The sequence below is a fragment of the Ornithorhynchus anatinus genome, chromosome 8, assembly GCF_004115215.2.
Source record: "Ornithorhynchus anatinus isolate Pmale09 chromosome 8, mOrnAna1.pri.v4, whole genome shotgun sequence".
Taxonomy (NCBI): Eukaryota; Metazoa; Chordata; class Mammalia; order Monotremata; family Ornithorhynchidae; genus Ornithorhynchus; species Ornithorhynchus anatinus.
In genome coordinates, this window is record NC_041735.1 from 69,454,075 (window position 1) to 69,472,254 (window position 18,180).

The 18,180-nt window shown below is 52.7% G+C and overlaps 1 protein-coding gene across 1 annotated transcript in view; it reads right to left on the reverse strand.

The window, feature by feature from the left end:
• PPP1R9A (protein phosphatase 1 regulatory subunit 9A) overlaps window positions 1–17,926 on the reverse strand; it is a 132,109-nt gene extending 114,183 nt beyond the window's left edge. Inside the window, 2 exon segments of the mRNA XM_029070527.2 lie at window positions 14,173–15,693; window positions 17,488–17,926. Coding sequence (XP_028926360.1) covers window positions 14,173–15,513 — 1,341 coding nt within the window. The 5' untranslated portion in view covers window positions 15,514–15,693; window positions 17,488–17,926.
• Between the last annotated feature and the right edge of the window lie 254 nt (window positions 17,927–18,180).

An 18,180-nucleotide genomic window follows, 5' to 3' on the forward strand; every position in this document is an offset into this window, starting at 1 on the left:
ATAGCCGCTGGTGCTCGATGGCAGACAGTCCCATAGACAGGCTGTGCAGGAGAAATAATTATGCTATTTGTTAAGCGCTCACTCTATAGCAGACACTTTACTGAGCGCTGGGTTGGATACAAGCAAATTGGGTTGAACACAGTTCCTGTCCTACGTGGGGCTCAAAATCTCAATCCCCATTTTAGAGATGAGGCAACTGAGGCCCAAAGAAGTTAAATGACTTGCCCGCGGTCACCCAGCAGGCACATGGTGGAACGGGGATTAGAAGCCCTGACCTTCTGACTCCCAGGCCCGAGTCCGTCTGTCTCCCCTGATTAGACTGTGAGCCCGTCATTGGGCAGGGATTGTCTCTATCTGTTACCGAATTGTGCATTCCAAGCGCTTAATCCAGTGCTCTGCACATAGTAAGCGCTCAATAAATACTACTGAATGAATGAATTACGCTGAAAGGTGTTTCCCCAGAGGAGAAACTGAGCTGCGAAAGTAGGATCTTCTAAGAAAGTTACTGGAGAAAAGAAGATAGAAGCTGCTCTGCACCTCAGATCTATGACACGGAGAACTACGTGACCCGAGTGGGAAGGGGCAGGAGAAAATGGTAGACGTGTGGGAGGGCAGGAGAGGCAAACGTCGATGTCGATGTCACCTGGGGAGAGATTCTCCGGCCTATGTCGAGGAGAGTCCTGCAAAGCCCTCTGCGGGTGGGCACGGCCTCCCTGACGTGAGGAGAGACTTCATTTAAGAAGAGGAAGGATACAGTCCCACTGAGATTCTCTAATTGTGAGGGTTTGGACTTTGGCATAATCCAATTCCACGCGAGGAAACACAATTAGGTTTCTAAGCTAACACACCGTGGCACTCGGAGCTTTAGGCCGGGAGGGTTCCATCTTTATTGCTGGAAGAAATGCCTTTCCCTATTTCAGTTCTATTTTGAGAAGTGGCTCGCGACGGGGCAGGGAATCTGCTACCAGAAGCCATGAAAAGCAGGGGAGATGGGAAAGGTACAAAGACACCTGGAAGGAAGCAAATGGCAGGAACTGCCATCTGAAAAAAACAAACTGAACAGAACGTGCTCATCAATCACCAATCAATTTATGGGATGCTTACTATGTATAGAGCACTGCATCTGTAATTTTATTTATTCGTATTAATGTCTGTCTCCCCAACTCTAAACTGTGAGCTCGTTGTGGGCAGGGAATGTCAGTATTTATTGTTGTACTGTACTTTTCTAAGCACTTAGTACTGTGCTCTGCACTCAGTAAGCACTCAGTAAATATGACAATGAATGAATGAATGAATGCATGAATGAATGAATGAATGAATGAATGAATGAACGAACTGTTTGGGAGAGAACAATTTGGTAGTTGGAGGGAATTTACTGAGCATCTACTGAGTGCAGAGTGCTATACTAAAGCCCTTTGGAGGATACATCGGAAAGAAGATATCTATTTCCTGCCCTTCAGGTGCTTACAATCTAATGTGGATAAGTGGAATAGAAAAGGGTATCAATAAAAATAAGACAAACCCCATGTAATAAGTTACCGAAGGAAATTTTGTCAAAGGAGCCATGCCACCCCTTGCTACTGAAAAACTTAGTCATACCCAAACTCAGCACTTGCATTTATATGTATATTCAATAAATCAATGGTATTTATTGAGCGCTTACTGTGTGCAGAGCATTGTACTAAGCACTTAGGAGAATATACTATAACAGAGTTGGTAGATGTGTTCCCTGTGCACGAGGCGTTTACATCCCAGATATTTTTTAAAAATTACAAATATGTACCTAAGTACTGTGGGCTGAGGGTAGGGAGGGAGTAGGGGAAATGTAGGCCTATTCAGGGAAGGCCTCTTGAGATGTCAGTCAGTTAATCATACTTATTGAGGACTGACCGTGTGCACAACACTGTACTAAGCGCTTAGGAGAATATAACAGAACAATAAACACATTTCCTGGCCACAGTGAGCTGACAGTCTAGATGTGATTTGAATAATATTCAATCGTACAGTCAAATACTCTTGGAGATATGATTTGAATAATATTCAACTGTACACAGTCGAATCTTTGTTTAGATCCTGTGACTTGTCAGTATTTGCATCTCGGTTTTCCTCATCAAAATGGAAGCTCTTCGTGGGCAAGGCAGGGGACGTGTCATGCGCGTCGGCCTTCTAAGTTATGTGACAACCACAGGCTGAAGCTGCTACGGACATTCACCCTGTAGTGCTGCAAGGTGGGTTGGGAGATGGATCCAGGACCAGGATCAATCGATCATGTGGATTGAGCGTTACTGGGTGCAGAGCACTGTACTGAGCGCTTGGGAGAAGACAATACGACAGAGTTGGCAGATACGTTCCCTGCCCACAACGAGCTTCCAATCTAAAGGATGACGCGCAGGGGATCCAGGGAGGGGCACCAAGGACGAGCCGTTGGCAGAGACGGGCAGTCGATATCTCTCCTCTTTCTCCTCCTCCTCACCTTCCCCATCCTCTTCCCCCGACTCCAGGGACGTTTGTAGTGATTTGATATCGACATTTTTCGACCACGTGGCCGGTGGCAGAGCTCAGAGAACAACGCCAAACCTATCCCCTCACCTGGGCCTGATGACAGGACTAATCGGAGCCGACGAAAATGATGTCCGGCACTTGGAAAATGGTCAAGGCTGAAATTGTGAGCAACTCATCGATCGGTGGCATTCATTCATTCATTCAATCGCATTTATTGAGCGCTTACTATGTTCAGAGCACTGTACTAAGAGTTTACGATTATATTAATGATTCCTATTATTCTATTCCTTTTTTTGCCAATGTCCACAGCCTGTTTTGGAAAAACAATCTGAACGCAATTCGATCTATAAACTGCACCAAAGTGTCGACGCCTAACAATCAATCAGTGGTATTTATTGAGCACTTACTGTGTGCAGACTACTGTACTAGGTAGTCATGCTTATACTCATGCTTCCTATCATTTTATTTCTTTTTTTGCAAATGCCTACGGCCTGTCTGAAAGAAGCAATCTGAATGCACCCGAATATATAAATTGCAAAAATCTATGTCAACACCTACCAGTCAATCAATAGTATTTATGGAGCACTTACTAAGTGAAGAGCACCGTACTAATCACTTGGGAAAATACAACACAGTCGGCAGACACTTTTCATATCCACAAGGAGCTTACGGTCTATTAAACATGTAGCCTTCATTATCTATTGCCTGTATTAAAAAGGCACAATTTTTCCATCTGGTAGTTTTCATTATTAACTGCCAACATTTATTTAAGTCAGGTTAAATGATCAAACAATGTTCACTAGTAATTCATTTACAAGAAGTATGTTATTTAGCTTCATTTGTGATTTTTATTATTTGCTCTATAGTAATACAGAAGATACTCTTTCCCACTTCACATCCAGCAGATCACTGCTCTTTACCATCTGCAAAGTCCTCCCGAAATCACATCTTCTCCAAGAAGCCTTCCCTGATTAATCTATTCCACATCACTTAAGTCCTTGGGTATTAACCCCCTGCCCCTCCATGGCACTTAAGTCAATATCTTTATGCTCTATCACTTCTTCTTACCTGTAATTTATTAACAAATTACAGTACGCTGTACACTCCTTGAGGGCAGGACTCATTTGCGTGCTGACTGACTTGGGCAAGTCATTTAACTTCTCTGGGCCTCAGTTTCCTCTTCTGCAAAACAGAGATTAAATACCTTCCTCCTTCCCTCTTAGACTGGGAGCCCTATGTGGGAGCGCTCTTCCTAATCTGTTTATAGTATATCTATCCCAGAGCTTATTACAGTGCTTGGTACCTGGTAACTGCTCAACGAACACCGCAATCATTATTATCCGATGACTTTATTCCAACCTGGCAGGTGCTCTGAAACAGCTAAACCAACCATCCTCGCCAGTTTATTTAAGTTGAATCCATCAGTGCTATTTACTGAGCGTTTACAGTGTGCAGAGCACTGTAGTAATCGCTGGGGAGAGTACACTGTAACAAGAGTTATATTGCATCCTGGGGCTTTATTGCTCCGGGGGCGATTGTAGAAAGATACCTCCAGGTCTCAGAAATGGGGAGGTCACTATAAACTGGCCGACTGATCACCCGCTGACCCCAGCTGCTCTTTGCTTCCTTTCAATCAGTCGAGCCTATTTATTGAGCGCTTACTGTGTGCAGAGTACTGTACTAAGCACTTGGGAGAGTACAACACAGCAATATAACAGACGCGTTCCCTGCCCACAGTGAACTTACAGTCTCAAGGGGGACACAGACACTAATAGAAATAAATAAATGACAGATGAGGACATAAGTGCTGTGGGGTTGGGAGGGGGGTATTTATGGGGGTTCATGCTCAGGCCATGCCCAGTTCAGGCCCACAGACTTTGGGGAAATGCAGTCTGGATGGCCCCATGTTCTGGTGGGCGCTTCCTCCCCCAGCCCACCCCCGTTGTCGTGCTGCCCAGGGCGGTTGGGGAGGAGGTCTCCCCACAGCAGCTGAGGAGGGTCTCCCTGCCGGCCCGCCCCTGTTCTGGCCCCGTGGGCGGTGAAAACAGGACACCGGCCTAATACAGCTTAAGCGGCCCAATTTCCAACCTCGGGACACTGGCCGCCCTGACTCGACTCTGGGACAGTGCTCTGCACATTGTGAGTGTTCAATAAATACCCTTGATTGTAAGTATTGAACATAGTAAGTGTTCAATAAATACCCTTGATGATGAAGATAACGAAGACAGGTCCAGACAGACACGGTCAGAGGGAAAGCGCTTGTCAGTCCTCTAGACAGTTGTGGGAAGGGAATGTGTCTGTTATATTGTAATATAATAATAATGATGGCATTTGTTAAGCGCTGGAGAGAATACAAGGTGATCAGGTTGTCCCACATGGAGCTCAAAGTCTTAATCCCCATTTTACAGATGAGGTAACTGAGGCACAGAGAAGTTAAGTGACTTGCCCGAAGTCACACAGCTGACAAGTGGCTGAGCCAGGATTTGAACCCATGACCTCTGACTCCCAAGCCCGGGCTCTTTCCACTGAGCCACGCTGCTTCTCTCTCCCAAGTGCTCAGTACAATGCTCTGCACTGCAAGCACTCAATAAATACAATTGACTAACTGACTTGTCCTGGCCTCGCTGTTCTCCAAAGCCTAACTCTGTGACCCCCGGCTGACTTCCGGGGAAGCAGCACGGCACAGTGGCTACCGCGAGGTCCTGGGAGTCAGAAGGTCATGAGTTCTAGTCCCGGATCCACCATGTGTCTGCTGTGGGACCTCGGGCGCGTCGCTTCACACCTCTGGGTCTCAGTTACCTCATCTGTAAAATGGGGATTGAGACTGTGAGCCCCATGTGGAATGTGGATAGGGTCCAACCTGATTAACTTGTATCTATCCTAATGCTTAGAACAGAGCTTGGCATATAGTAAGCGCTGAACAAGTACCATAATTATTATTGTTCTGGGGCCGCCCCAGCTCGGGGAGGAAAGCAGAGGCCATCCCCAACTAAGCGGGTTGTGTATCGGTAACTCCCAACTAAGATGGGCAAGGGGAAGCGGGGTGCATCATTCCAGACAGTAACTTTAGCCGGATGGGATGGACCTATTTTCCCTCCCACCCACCCCCAGAAGCCACCGTGAGAAACGGTGACAGAAACTCCACCCATGGTAATAATAATAATAATGGTGGCATTTGTTAAGCGCTTACTATGTGCAAAGCACTGTTCTAAGCATTGGGGGGATACAAGGTGATCAGGTTGTCCCACGTGGGGCTCACAGTTTTAATCTCCATTTTTACACATGAGGTCACTGAGGCACAGAGAAGTGAAGTGTCTTGCTCAAAGTCACACAACTGGCAAGCATTGGAGTCGGGATTAGAACCCATGACCTCTGACTCCCAAGCCCGGGCTCTTTCCACTGAGCCACGCTGACCCCGCGGGGTGGCAGGGTTGGAGCCCCCTGCCCCTCTGGATCCACGTTTCCATCGGGCACTTAGGTTACGGCCACTTTTGTTTGTTTATAATGGCATTTGTTAAGCATTTATTGTGTATCAAGCACTGTTTTAAGCACTGGGGTAGATACAGGTTTTTCAGGCCAGATATAGTCCCTGTCCCACACGGAGTTCACAGCACAAGTCGGGAGTGGCTGGGGGGCGGGGGAGACACTTGAAGAAACTGTGGCCCAGTGAAGTGACTTGCCCAAGGTCCCACAGGAGACAAGTGGCACTTCCTCCTACCTTCAAGACATCTCTACTTGGATGTCCTCCTGTCACTTCAAACTAAATATGGCTAAAACTGAATTTCTTATCGTTCCCCCCCAACCCTGTCCTCCCGCTCACTTTCCCATCACCGTTGACGGCGCCACCGTCCTCTCTGTCTCGAAAGCCCGTAACCTGGGCATTATCCTTGACTCCTCTCTCTCATTCCACACACGTATTCAAGCCCTCTATAAATTCCGTCAGTTCTACCTTCACAAAATCCACCCCTTCCTCTCCGTCCGAACCGCTACCGCATTAATGCAAGCACTTCTCCTCTCCCGCCTTGATTATCGTATCAGTCTCCTCGCTGACCTCCCTGCCTCCTGTCTCTCTCCACTCCAGTCCATACTCCACTCTGCTGCCGGAATCATTTTCCTTCAAAAACGTTCAGACCATATTTCCCCACTCCTCAAGAAACTCCATCCACCTCCGCATCAAACAAAAACTCAACACCATTGGCTTTAAAGCACTCAATCACCTGGTCCCCGCCTACCTCGCCTCGCTTCTCTACTACTACGACCCGCACACTTCATTCCCTCCAACGTTTAACCTTCTCACTCTACCTCGATCTCATCTGTCTTGCCACCGACCTCTCGCCCACATCCTACCTCTGGCCCGGCGTCGTGTCGGACGAGGTTCGTTGTTTCCGCGTGATAGGAAGTAGGGAAGCGGTGTGGCCTAGTTGATAAAACATGCGTCTGGGAGCCAGTGGACCGGGGCTCTAATCCCGGCTCCGCCACTTCATTCGTTCAGTCATATTTATTGAGTGCTTACAGTGTGCAAAATGACTGGACTGAGCGCTTGGGAGAGTAGAATTTAACAACAAATAGACACATCCCTGCCCACAACGAGCTCACAGTCTAGAGGGGGAGACAGACATACATAAATATAAATAAATAGGTAGATAAATAAATGACAAAAGCATTCAGTTCATGCTCCACCAGAACCTTCAGTGGTTTCCCATCCACCTCCACATCAAACAGAAACTCCTTTCCATCAGCTTTAAAACACTCAATCACCTTGCCCCTTCCTACCTAACCTCCTACTACAACGCAGCCCAAACACTTCGCTCCTCTAATGTCAACCTTCTCACCCGAATTTCGTCTATCTCGCCGCCGGCCTCTCGCCCATATCGTGCCTCCTCGGAATGCCCTCCCCTTCACATCTGACAGACACGGGAAGGGGTCTGCCTCTGCGCCAGGGTGATGCATAAGCGAGTGGGAGAAGAGGAAATGAGGACTTAGGCGGGCAAGGTCATTTGGAGGAGATGTGTCTCGATATCTTGATATGCCTTTGGAAGTGGCACTTGGATTGACACCTTTCATTCACCACTCCCTTGGCCCCTCGGCACTTACCAATCAATGGTATTTATTGAGCACTTATTAGCCCTGAACTAAGTGCTTGGAAGAGTACTTCCAAGCTTTCTTAGTGAGAGTAGTGAGAAGCAGCGTGGCTCAGTGGAAAGAGGCCGGGCTTGGGAGTCAGAGGTCAAGGGTTCTAATCCCGGCTCCGCCACTTGTCAGCTGTGTGTCTTTCGGCAAGTCATTTAACTTCTCTTTGCCTCAGTGACCTCATCTGCAAAATGGGGGTTAAGACTGTGAGCCCCATGTGGGACAACCTGATCACCTTGTATCTACCCCAGTGCACAGAACAGTGCTTGGCACATAGTAAGTGTTTAACAAATGCCATCATTATTATTATTATTAAGAGTACAATACAACAGAATTAGTTGACATATTCCCTGCCCATTTATACACATATCCCCCTCTGCACTGTAAACTCATCGTGGGCAGGGTCTACCAACCCTATTATACTATACTCTCCCAAGAACTTAGTGCAGCGCTCCGCACAGAGTGAACACTCAACAGATATGATTAAGAGCATGAGCAGCATTGTGCTGGCCACTAGCAACAGAATTCATCGCTGCACACAGGCTCTCCGTCCTGAAATGTCTGTCCAGAGGCTTGGCCATTGACTGTGTGCCTAAAGTTCTGTCCCCCTCGAGGTGGATGCCTGTTTCTCCCTCCCAACCCGCCTCCCAGCTGCACTCAGCCTGATGGCTCGGGGGATGGGGGTGGAGTATGTGAGGGCAGATTGGACAGAAGGCTTTACCAAAAAAAGAACACACCCCCATCTGGTGTGTGAAGCAGCATGGCCTAGTGGATAGAGCTTGCTGGCTTCTAATCCCGGCCCCGCCACTTGTCTGCTGTGTGACCTTGGGCAAATCACTTCACTTTTCTGTGCCTCAGTTCCCTAATCTGTAAAAAGGGGATTAAGACCGAGACCCCCATGTGGGACAGGGACTGTGTCCAACCCGCTTATCTTGTATCTATCCCAGAGCTTAGTACTGGGCCTGGCACATGATAAACTCTTAACAAATACCATCATCATTATTATTGTCATTATTATTAAAGACCATGAGCTCTATGTGGGACAGGGACTGTGCCCAACCCGATTATTTTGTATCTACCCCAGCACTTAGTACTGGGCCGGGCACATAGTAAGTGCTTAACAAACGCCATTATTATTATTATTATTATTATTATTATTATTATCACCTGTCCCTGATGATTTAATAAGTCATCTGTCCAGAGGCAGGGGACTGATACACATGACCTAAAGAAGTTCCTCCCGGCTCTAGGATTCTCTGAAATCCAGGTGGTGGCAAGAAACGAAGGCCAACGCGGTGACTGGCTTTGGGGCAGGGCAACCGCCGTAGAGCCGCTGCTGACAAAAAGCGAGAATTGGGATGGGTGTCCGGGAGTGGGATGGGAGGGGGGGAAAGAGAGACCCTTCGGCTTCATCCGGCCGAGGTCCGGCTTTGCCCAACGGAGCTGGGAGCGGGGTGACACGTGGGCATCAAAGCCGCTTGGAGAGGTTCCCGAGGAGGTCCAGCCAGATGGCTGAAGGGTTGCACAGTCACACTTGGGAAGAAATGCACCCGGGGGTGGGGTTGGGGGAGAGAGTGGAATGCCAGCATTCCATCGGGCACTGCTGAGAAGAGGGATGAAAAAGGATTCCACGGGGTTCGGCAGGGCCAATCGTGCACAGCAGGGTGGTGGCGGCTGCCACAGTCCATCTCCCTTGGAGGGGCCGGGAGGAATTAGGTTAGATTGCAATGAAAAATTAGGACGAATCCCCGGCTTAAGGGATCACGAGGCATTGCCAAAGCCCCCCAAGAGAGTGCTTTATGAATCCAGTAAAGGGACAATAATATAATAATTACTGTATTTACTACGGGCGTACTCTGGGCTAAAATCATTTGATCGGAGACAGTCCGTCCCCTACAGGGCTTATCGAAGGCCCATCTCCTCCAAGATGCCTTCCCCGACTACGCCATCATTTCCTTTTCTCCCACTCCCTTCTGCGTCTCCCTAGCACTTGGATTTCCACCCTTTATTCACCCCACCCTCAGCCCCACAGCACTTATGTACATATCCATAATTTATTTATTTAATATTGTCTGTCTCCCCCTCTAGACTGTAAGCTCCTTATGGGCAGGGAATGTATCTCCCAACTCTGTTGTACTGTACTCTCCCAAGCGCTTAGTACGGTGTTCTTCACCCAGTAAGCGTTCAATAAATATGACTGATTTAATTGAGGGCCAGGTTAGATACCCCATTTCATAGACGAGAACTCTGAGTCCCAAAGAGATTCAGTGACTTGCCCAAGGTGACGCAGCGGGTCAGTGGCAGAGCTGGGACTAGGGCCTCGATCTCCCGTCTCCTCACCCAAGTTCTTTTCATTATGTATCTTCACCCATTCCTCTCTGCATCACCCTTGCACTTGAATTTTTACCCTTTATTCAGTCCCACAGTGTTTACGTATAGATCTGTAATTTCTTTTATTTTTATTAATGTCTGTCTCCCTCTCTAGACTGTAAGCTCACTGTGGGCAGAGAAGGGTGTGTACCAACCACTGTACTCTCCCAAGTGCTTAGGATAATCCTCTGCACATGGTAAATGCTCATTAAATAGGACTGATTGATAGACTGTATCTAGTTATCAAGCAGAGGCGAGGGGCAGTCCCACTTAGAGGCAGAGGAATGGACCGGTTGACCCAAGCGTGAAATGCAAGAGCTGATCACCTGCCCATCCCAGCCAACCTCTCACGCCCCGAGCCTTGCAGGTTTCCAGTTTCTCCGGGGCCTCCCGCCCCCAGAAATCGTACAGAAGCAGCGCGGCCTATTAGAAAGAGCCCGGGCCTGGGAGTCAGAGGACTTGGGTTCTAATCCCAACTCCGCCACTTGTCTGCTCTGTGACCTTGGGGCAAGTCACTTTATATCTCTGGGCCTCAGTTTCCTCACCTGTAAAACGAGGATGAAGACTGTGAGCCCCACGTGGGACAGGGAAGTGTTCAACCTAATTAGCTTGCATCTATCCCAGCGCTTGATACAGTGCCTGGCACAAGAGTAAGCGCTTCACAAATACCACAATCGTTATTATTATTAGGAGACTCAGCTGCCTTGGTCTCCCACCGAGAGAAGGGGCCGGGCCCGGTCTAAGAGAACCGTCCACTTCAACAATGGCTGGGCACTGGCCAATGAAAACACAAAGCTTTCTTTACTCACTCTCGTTTTATAAATATTTGAGACCCGCTCTACGTTCTTGTAGGAACTGGTTTCATTTATCCCCTCATTTCCTCTTTCTTGGACCATCGAAATAAAAATAGCAACGTGCTCTCCTTTTTCCATCCAGACCCGGTTGACGTTTATTTTTTACCTCCTGTTGTTAGTTAAAGACTTCCGAGGACCCTAATCTGAGTTTACTCCATAGCTGACGGAATAAGCCGTAGACTTTCTCTGCTGACAGCAGCGTCCCAGTGCCCGCCCCAGCTAGTAAAAGCCCCCGCCGGCCCCCGGGGTGTTGAGGACCCTTCAAACTGGGCCGAGGACACGTCGAGCCCACTCGGGGCCGCTGCGAAACTGGTGACGGCATCCAGCCCGGTCTTTCCTCCTTTGAGCGTGAGCCCGTCGGGACCTCTGCCCCGTCCCGGCGAAAGGCAAAAGGAAAGCAGAAGCTCCTGGGGGATTTCGCTTCCTCAAATCGTTTCAAAGCAAGAGAGATTGAGGAGATGCTCCTCAATGCAAGGTTGGGATGCTCTTCGAGGCCTCATGTTCATGGCTCATGCCCTCCCAGCCTCGCTTGGACCCAGAGTGACCAAGAAGCAAATATGGCCCAGTGGAGAGAGCCTGGATCCATCCAGAATCCAGGATCTGGATTCTAATCCCAGCTCCTCCACTCATCGGCTTTGTGACCTTGGACATGTCACTTCACTTCTCTGAGCTTCAGTTACCCCATCTATACAATGGGGATGAAGACCGTGAGCCCCATGTGACACATGGACTTCATCCAACCTGATTATCTTGTATCTAACCCAGTGCTTAGCACAGTGCCTGGCACAGAGTAAGCGCTTAGCAAATTACTCTTTAAAAATAAGAATGGTGCTCAGCACTGGTTGAAGCCCCGTCGCTCTCCTGAGAGGAAGCAATCCATCGGTGGTTTTTAATGAGCACTTACTGTGTGCAGAGCACTGTACTAAGCACATGGGAGAGTAAAATAAAACAGAGTTGGTAGACACCTTCCCTCCCCACAAAGAGCTTCTAGAGAAAGTAGGCACAGGAGGAGAGATACTCCCCACTCAATCAGTGGTAGCTATTGAGCGCTTACTGGGAACTGAGGGAACCGAGACACAGAGAAGCAAAGTGACTTGCCCAAGGTCACAAAGCAGAAACGTGGCAGAGCCAGGATTAGAACCCAGGTCCTTCTGACTCCCAGGCCCGTGCTCTATCCACTAGGCCACTGCGTACTACACAACAGAGTTGGCAGGCGTATTCCCTGCCCTCGACAAGTTTACAGTCTAAAGGGGGAGACAGATATCAACATTAATTAATTAATTAATTAATTAATTAATTAATTAATTAATTAATACAGTCTCAGCACAGATATCTACTACGTAGACTCAGTCTACCCCGAGCCCTCACTTCTAATCTTCAACGGTGATCATGCCATCAATCCTACCACTCAATCGCCTTAATTCTTTAATCTAGATTCACCCTGGGCTAGTCCTAATTTCCAGAAATTAAAAGCAAGCCCAAATCCCCCCATAATAACCTTAGGCCCCTGCTTCCCTTCTTCGTCACTGAATGCTCTTTTATCTTTTTTTAATGGGATTTCATTCGATCGCATTTATTAAGTGCTTACTACGTGCAAAGCACTGTACTAAACGCTTGGGAGAGTATAATGAAATAATAATCGGATACATTCCCTGCCTACAACGAGCTTACAGTCTAGAGGGGGAGACAGACATAATACGGATAAATGAATAAATTACAAATATGTACATAAGTGCCTTGGGGTATTTAATTATGGTTTTTGTTAAATGCTTACTACGTGCTGAGCACTGAACTAAGCGTTGGGGTGGATACAAGCAAATTGGGTTGGACCGAGTCCCCGTCTCCCATGGGGCTCACAGTCTCGATCCCCATTTTACAGATGAGGGAACTGAGGCACTGAGAAGTGAAGTGACTTGCTCAAGGCCACACGGCAGACAAGTGGTAAAGCCAGGATTAGAACCCAGGTCCTTCTGACTCCCAGGCCCGTGCTCTATCCACTAGACCACACTGCTTCTCTACTGTTACCAATAAGCATTTGTGGCAGCAAGAAAATAAAAGACCCACAGGGTCCCTAGACCAATTACCCACGAGAAAGGTCCTACTTTCTCAAGCCTGTAAACTCCTTGCAGGTATCGGGCCTCCCGTCGAGGAGTCGCACGATGTAGTGACTAGAGCCCGGGGCCTGGGCATCAGAAGGTCATGGGTTCTAATCCCGGCTCCATCGCAAGTCTGCTGTGTGACCTTGGGCAAGTCATCTCACTTCTCTGGGCCTCAGTTCCCTCATCTGTAAAATGGGGATTGAGACTGGGAGTCCCACGTGGGACAGAGATTGCATCCGACCCAATTTGCACGTATACACACCAGTGCTTAGTACAGTGCTTGGCACATAGCAAGCGCTTAACATATACCATTATTATTATTGTTATCATTATTATTATTGCTATTACCTACTCTGCCAGAGAAGCAGCGTGGCTCAGTGGAATGAGCCTGGGCTTGGGAGTCAGAGGTCACGGGTTCTAATCCCACCTCCGCGACTTGTCGGCTGTGTGACTTTGGGCAAGTCACTTAACTTCTCTGGGCCTCAGTTCCCTCATCTGTAAAATGGGGATGAAGACTGTGAGCCAGGTGGGACAACCTGATCACCTTGTATCCTCCCCAGTGCTTAGAACGGTGCTCTGCACATGGTAAGGCTTAACAAATACCAACATTATTATTATTATTATCATGCTCTCTCAGGCACCTAGTATGGTCCTCTGCACACAGTAAGTGCTCAATACATCCCACTGAACGATGGACTGACTACCCGAGCGCCCAGCAGGGGAGAACGAGCGATTAGGGGAGAAGGAGCGATTCAGAGATCAGATCGATGGATTACTGACTGTGGCATGTCACGCCCTACAAGTGTTGGCTCTAGGGAAATGACTCCATCAAGGAACTCGAGTCGGGTAAGAACGGCCGTCGATAACGTGGCGAGTTGATGATCTTTCCACCGGAGAAGATGCCGGAACAAGCTTGCCGCCCTCCCCCGGTGCCCCTGCTTTGGGCCCTTTGACACCCTCGCTCACTCGTCCTCCATTTCGACTGTGGGGCAGGGCAAGAAGGAAGGAGCCGGGTCAGGTCCGGAGCTCGGCTCCGTCCCGCTCAGCCGGACCGGTGCCGCGTGGCCGCCACGCTCTCCTCTACAGCTTCCAGTCGCCCGGCGGGCTCTGGGCCCGGTGGACGGGCGCGGCCCCCAGCCGACGTCGGCGACCTAGGGGAGGGAAGACCCTTCCCCATTCACATCCCCACGGCCCCCCACGCTCAAACAGACGCCTACCTTAATGGGAGCGCTGCTGAACTGAATCTTCCGGTGGGCCGGAATCTCCTCCTCTTCCGGCAAGCCGCCGATCTCGGAATACTCCCCATCCGGCCCGTAGTAGTTGCCCTCGTCGCTGTCGTCCTGCTCGGTGCCCGTCTCTCCCCAGTCCGAACTATACCTGGAGCGTACCCGGTAGACGCTGTAGTCGCTCTGCATGAAGACGTGGGCACCGGCCGCCCCGTTGGAGTCCTGAGGCCCGTCCCGGCCGCTGGCGTCGCCGGGGCGGGGGTCCGGGGCGGCCCCGGCCTGGAGGTCATCATCCCCGGCCACGGGGTCCCGCGGGCCCTCTGTGGGCCTGCTCCCGCCGCCGTCCCCCGGGGCCTCGTTCTGGGGCGACGGCGGCGCGGTGCCCGCCGGGGGTCCGGCCTCGGCCTCGGGGCCCTCGGCCTCGTGACGGAGGTCCGTTGGGCCCGGCGCTTCCTGGGCAGGCGCCGGGGGTTCCGGGGTCCCCTTTCCCCGCAGGGCAGCGTCGGTGGGCCTGGGCTCGGGGCTCGGGGAGGCCTCCTCTCGGGTGGGGGACGGGCTGCCGGAGTCCGGCCCGCCTGGGGGCCACGAGCCGGGGTCCTTCAGGCGGCCGAAGGCGTCGAGGCTGGAGACGGTGGCGGGGAGGTTGAGCGGGTAGTGTCCGGTCACGGAGTACTCCTCCTTGCTCCCCGGCTTCTCGGGGACCCCGGGCGACTCGGCGTTCTCGAAGACGGCGCTGAGCTGGGTCACGGTGGGGGACGCGGCCTCCGTCCGGGAGCTCAGGCTGTCCAGGGAGTCGCTGCTGCCTCGGTTGGACCTGGAGGAGGCCCAGCCGTCGGGGGGCTCCCCGGCCCCCTCCTTCCTCGGGGAGCAGGCGGGACCCCGGCCCCCGTTCCTCTCGAACATCCGCCGGGTCTCCGTGACCCTGGAGTAGGACGGGCCGTCGGGCAGCGTGTCGAACCTGCTGATCCGCTCGGACACGGAGGACTCCAACCGGAGGACGGAGCCGTCCGCCTTCTCCACCAGCTCGCGGGGCCGGGGCCTGCGCGGAGGGGACCCCGCGGACCCCTGGCCCCTGGCCCTGGCCGGGGCCGGGACCGGTTCGCTGGGCTCCAGGCCCATCTGCATGAAGAGGTTCTTGATCCTGCTGACGTTGGTGCCATACTTCCGCCCTCGGGTCTGCTGGGAGGCCTGACCTTTGGCCTTGGGCTCGCCCTCCGGCTTGGGCTTGTCGAAGGCGCTCTTCAGGGCCTGGAATTCCGTCCGGTAGGCGTTCCGGTGGGGAGAGGCACTTCGCAGCGGGGCCCTTTCTCCAGAAGGCTCGGTCTTCATCATTTTGGCTTCAGGGGCGCGGGGCCATGGACGGGAGCGTCCGGGGCCGGGCCGCCCGTCACCGCCGGGCCCGGGCCGGCGCCGCCCGCCCCTCGGGGGTCATCTTAGTTCCGCCGCCCTCGCGGGCCCGGTGCCCGACGAAAGGGAACCGGGCGCTTCTGCGAGACGGAGCGTAGAGTGGCTCTGCGAGAGAAAATGGGGTTTGGGGAATCACGCCGCGGATACTCCCCGCAGATCAAGCCAACTCTTATTTTGTCAGAATTCACTACTTGATCAAACCCTTTTATCTCTCCTTAAAATAGGACGACGGCCTTGTTCAGATCAAGAGTTCCCCACTGGTGAGAAACGGCCCACTGGAGGCTTGTACCTAATATCTTTCTGATAGTCCCTGGTCAGTAAATGTTTTACCCACCCGGAAATTGAGTTCCTAGGAAAGAGGAATACCTGCATACCCAGTCCCCAATCTCTCTCTCTCTCTCTCTCTCTCTCTCTCTGTCTCTCTCTCATACACACACACACACACACACACACACACACACACAGAAGACTGCCAACCTTGACATTTTAGTACCAGCCTGGATTGTTTCGGTACCCAGCCCGAAAGGATGCGGAGCTCGGGGGACCAAGGCCTCGTGGATCTGCAAATTCCTTTCCACGTGGACATTCTCCCAAACGGCGGGGGATTCATTCCTCGCCCACCGCAACACTTTCACCATCAAGAAAAGTTTGGCATCCTTCATCCCAAGGCCACGGACGGGAGCTCAACCCGAACCCCCCTCCTCCTTCCAGTTCTGACCACCGTGGGCAGACCTCAGATAAACCTCTCCCCCCACCCCCGGGGACCCGGCGATGTCGCAGGTCTGCACAAGCCCCCCGGACCCGCGCCTGTCGAGGGATTGGGGGTGGCGGGGTCGGCGGGGGATGACGGGGATGGGAGGATGATCCCGGAGACAAGGGAGAGATCAACGCTGGAGCAGAACGGCATCGCATCTCATTAAAACGCTGATCTGCGGTCTCTTCCTCCTTCCTGAACTCACTGCTGAAAGCCCCAGCCATGATGCCGTGTGCTCACACACACTACACACCACACACACACACACACACACACCGGTACACCCTCCCTCACACACACCCCCAAGATTTAATAGCGCCGTGGCTGGCATGGAGCATTTCCCGATCTGCTGGAATAAAGCTCAACAGGGCAGGTGGTCGCCCCACTCCACCCCACCCGTGGCCCCTTTTCTTTTCCTTTTTCTTCCCAAGAGGACAAGGTAAAGGTGCCAATTTCAAGCCGGGTCTGTCGGCAGCCCCCTCCCCACTCCCACACTCGATGGATCTCCTGGAAATCTGGGTCTGGGCCAGAGAGCCGCAGGGGACCGCCGGGACGATCGGCGAGCTGCGTTTTTCGGGGAGGGGGCGAGCGATGGTGGTCAGCATCCTTCTCCAAAAGCCACACGCGAGCACGGACGTAGAAGACACACGCATTCACATGCAGACGGTCTCAGATGCACACCCACACACCACGGCACACACACTCACACCCACGCAGGTCCCCGCAAGTCCAGCCCGGAGGGACCGGAGAGGAGGGGGCTTGCAGTCGTCGGTCGGGGAGGGGGCCGGGGGTCCAAAGGAACGCATAAAGCGCCCCGACTTGGCGTCCCCCTCCCCGAAGGCCGCAAGGCCGAGGCTGGAAGTGGGGGATCCCTGGGTCCCCCGGGGAGGTGGCCGGGCAGGCTGGAGCTGGGGTGGGGGGGGTTCCTGGGTCCCTGGGGATGGGGGGGTCCCCTCCCTCCGCTCGCCCCCCATACCGTTCCCCTGGGACCGATGGTGAGCTTCGTGAGGGGCCGCAGGGGGGTCAGGCTCCCCGGTGGCCAGGACCGGACAGGACCGGACCCCCCTCCCGTTGTTCCCACGGCGCCCTGGGACCCCCCCCCCCCCTTCTCCCTCCCCACCGGACCCGGCGTCCCTGACCCTTACCGGAGCGGGGGCCGGAGCGGGGGTCCCCCCGCAACCCACGGCCAGGAGATGGACGTCCGGGGGCCGAGGCCCCGAGGCCCGCGGCGGGATGACAGCCCGGACCCGGGACCGGGACCGGATCAGGACCAGAAGCAGGAACGGATCGGGACTGGATGAGGACCGGATCAGCACCAGATCAGAACCGGGACCAGACCAGAACCAGGATCACATCAGGACCAGGAACAGATCAGGACCTGGACCAGATCAGGTCCTGATCAGAACCAGCACCGGATCGGGACCGGATCGGGACCGGACCAGGACCGGCTCAGGACCAGACCAGGACCGGATCGGGACCGGATCGAGACCGGACCAGATCAGGACCAGTCCGGGACCAGGACCAGGACCAGATCGGGACCGGATCGGGACCGGACCAGTCCGGGACCAGACCAGAACCAGGACCAGACGAGGACGACGACGGAGACGAGGAGGAGGAGGTGGAGGGAGAAGGGGAGGTTGGGGAGGAGGAGGAGGAGGAGGAGGAGGAGCGGTGTCGTCGTCGGCGGCGGCGGCGGCTGCTCTCGGCCACGCCACTGCAGGCGTCCGGACCCCCCCTTTCCCCTCCCCCTCCCCCCGGCTCCGACCCGCTCAGCTCCCCTCCCCCGCCCAGCACACACACACACACACACACACACACACACAGTCTCACACCCGCTC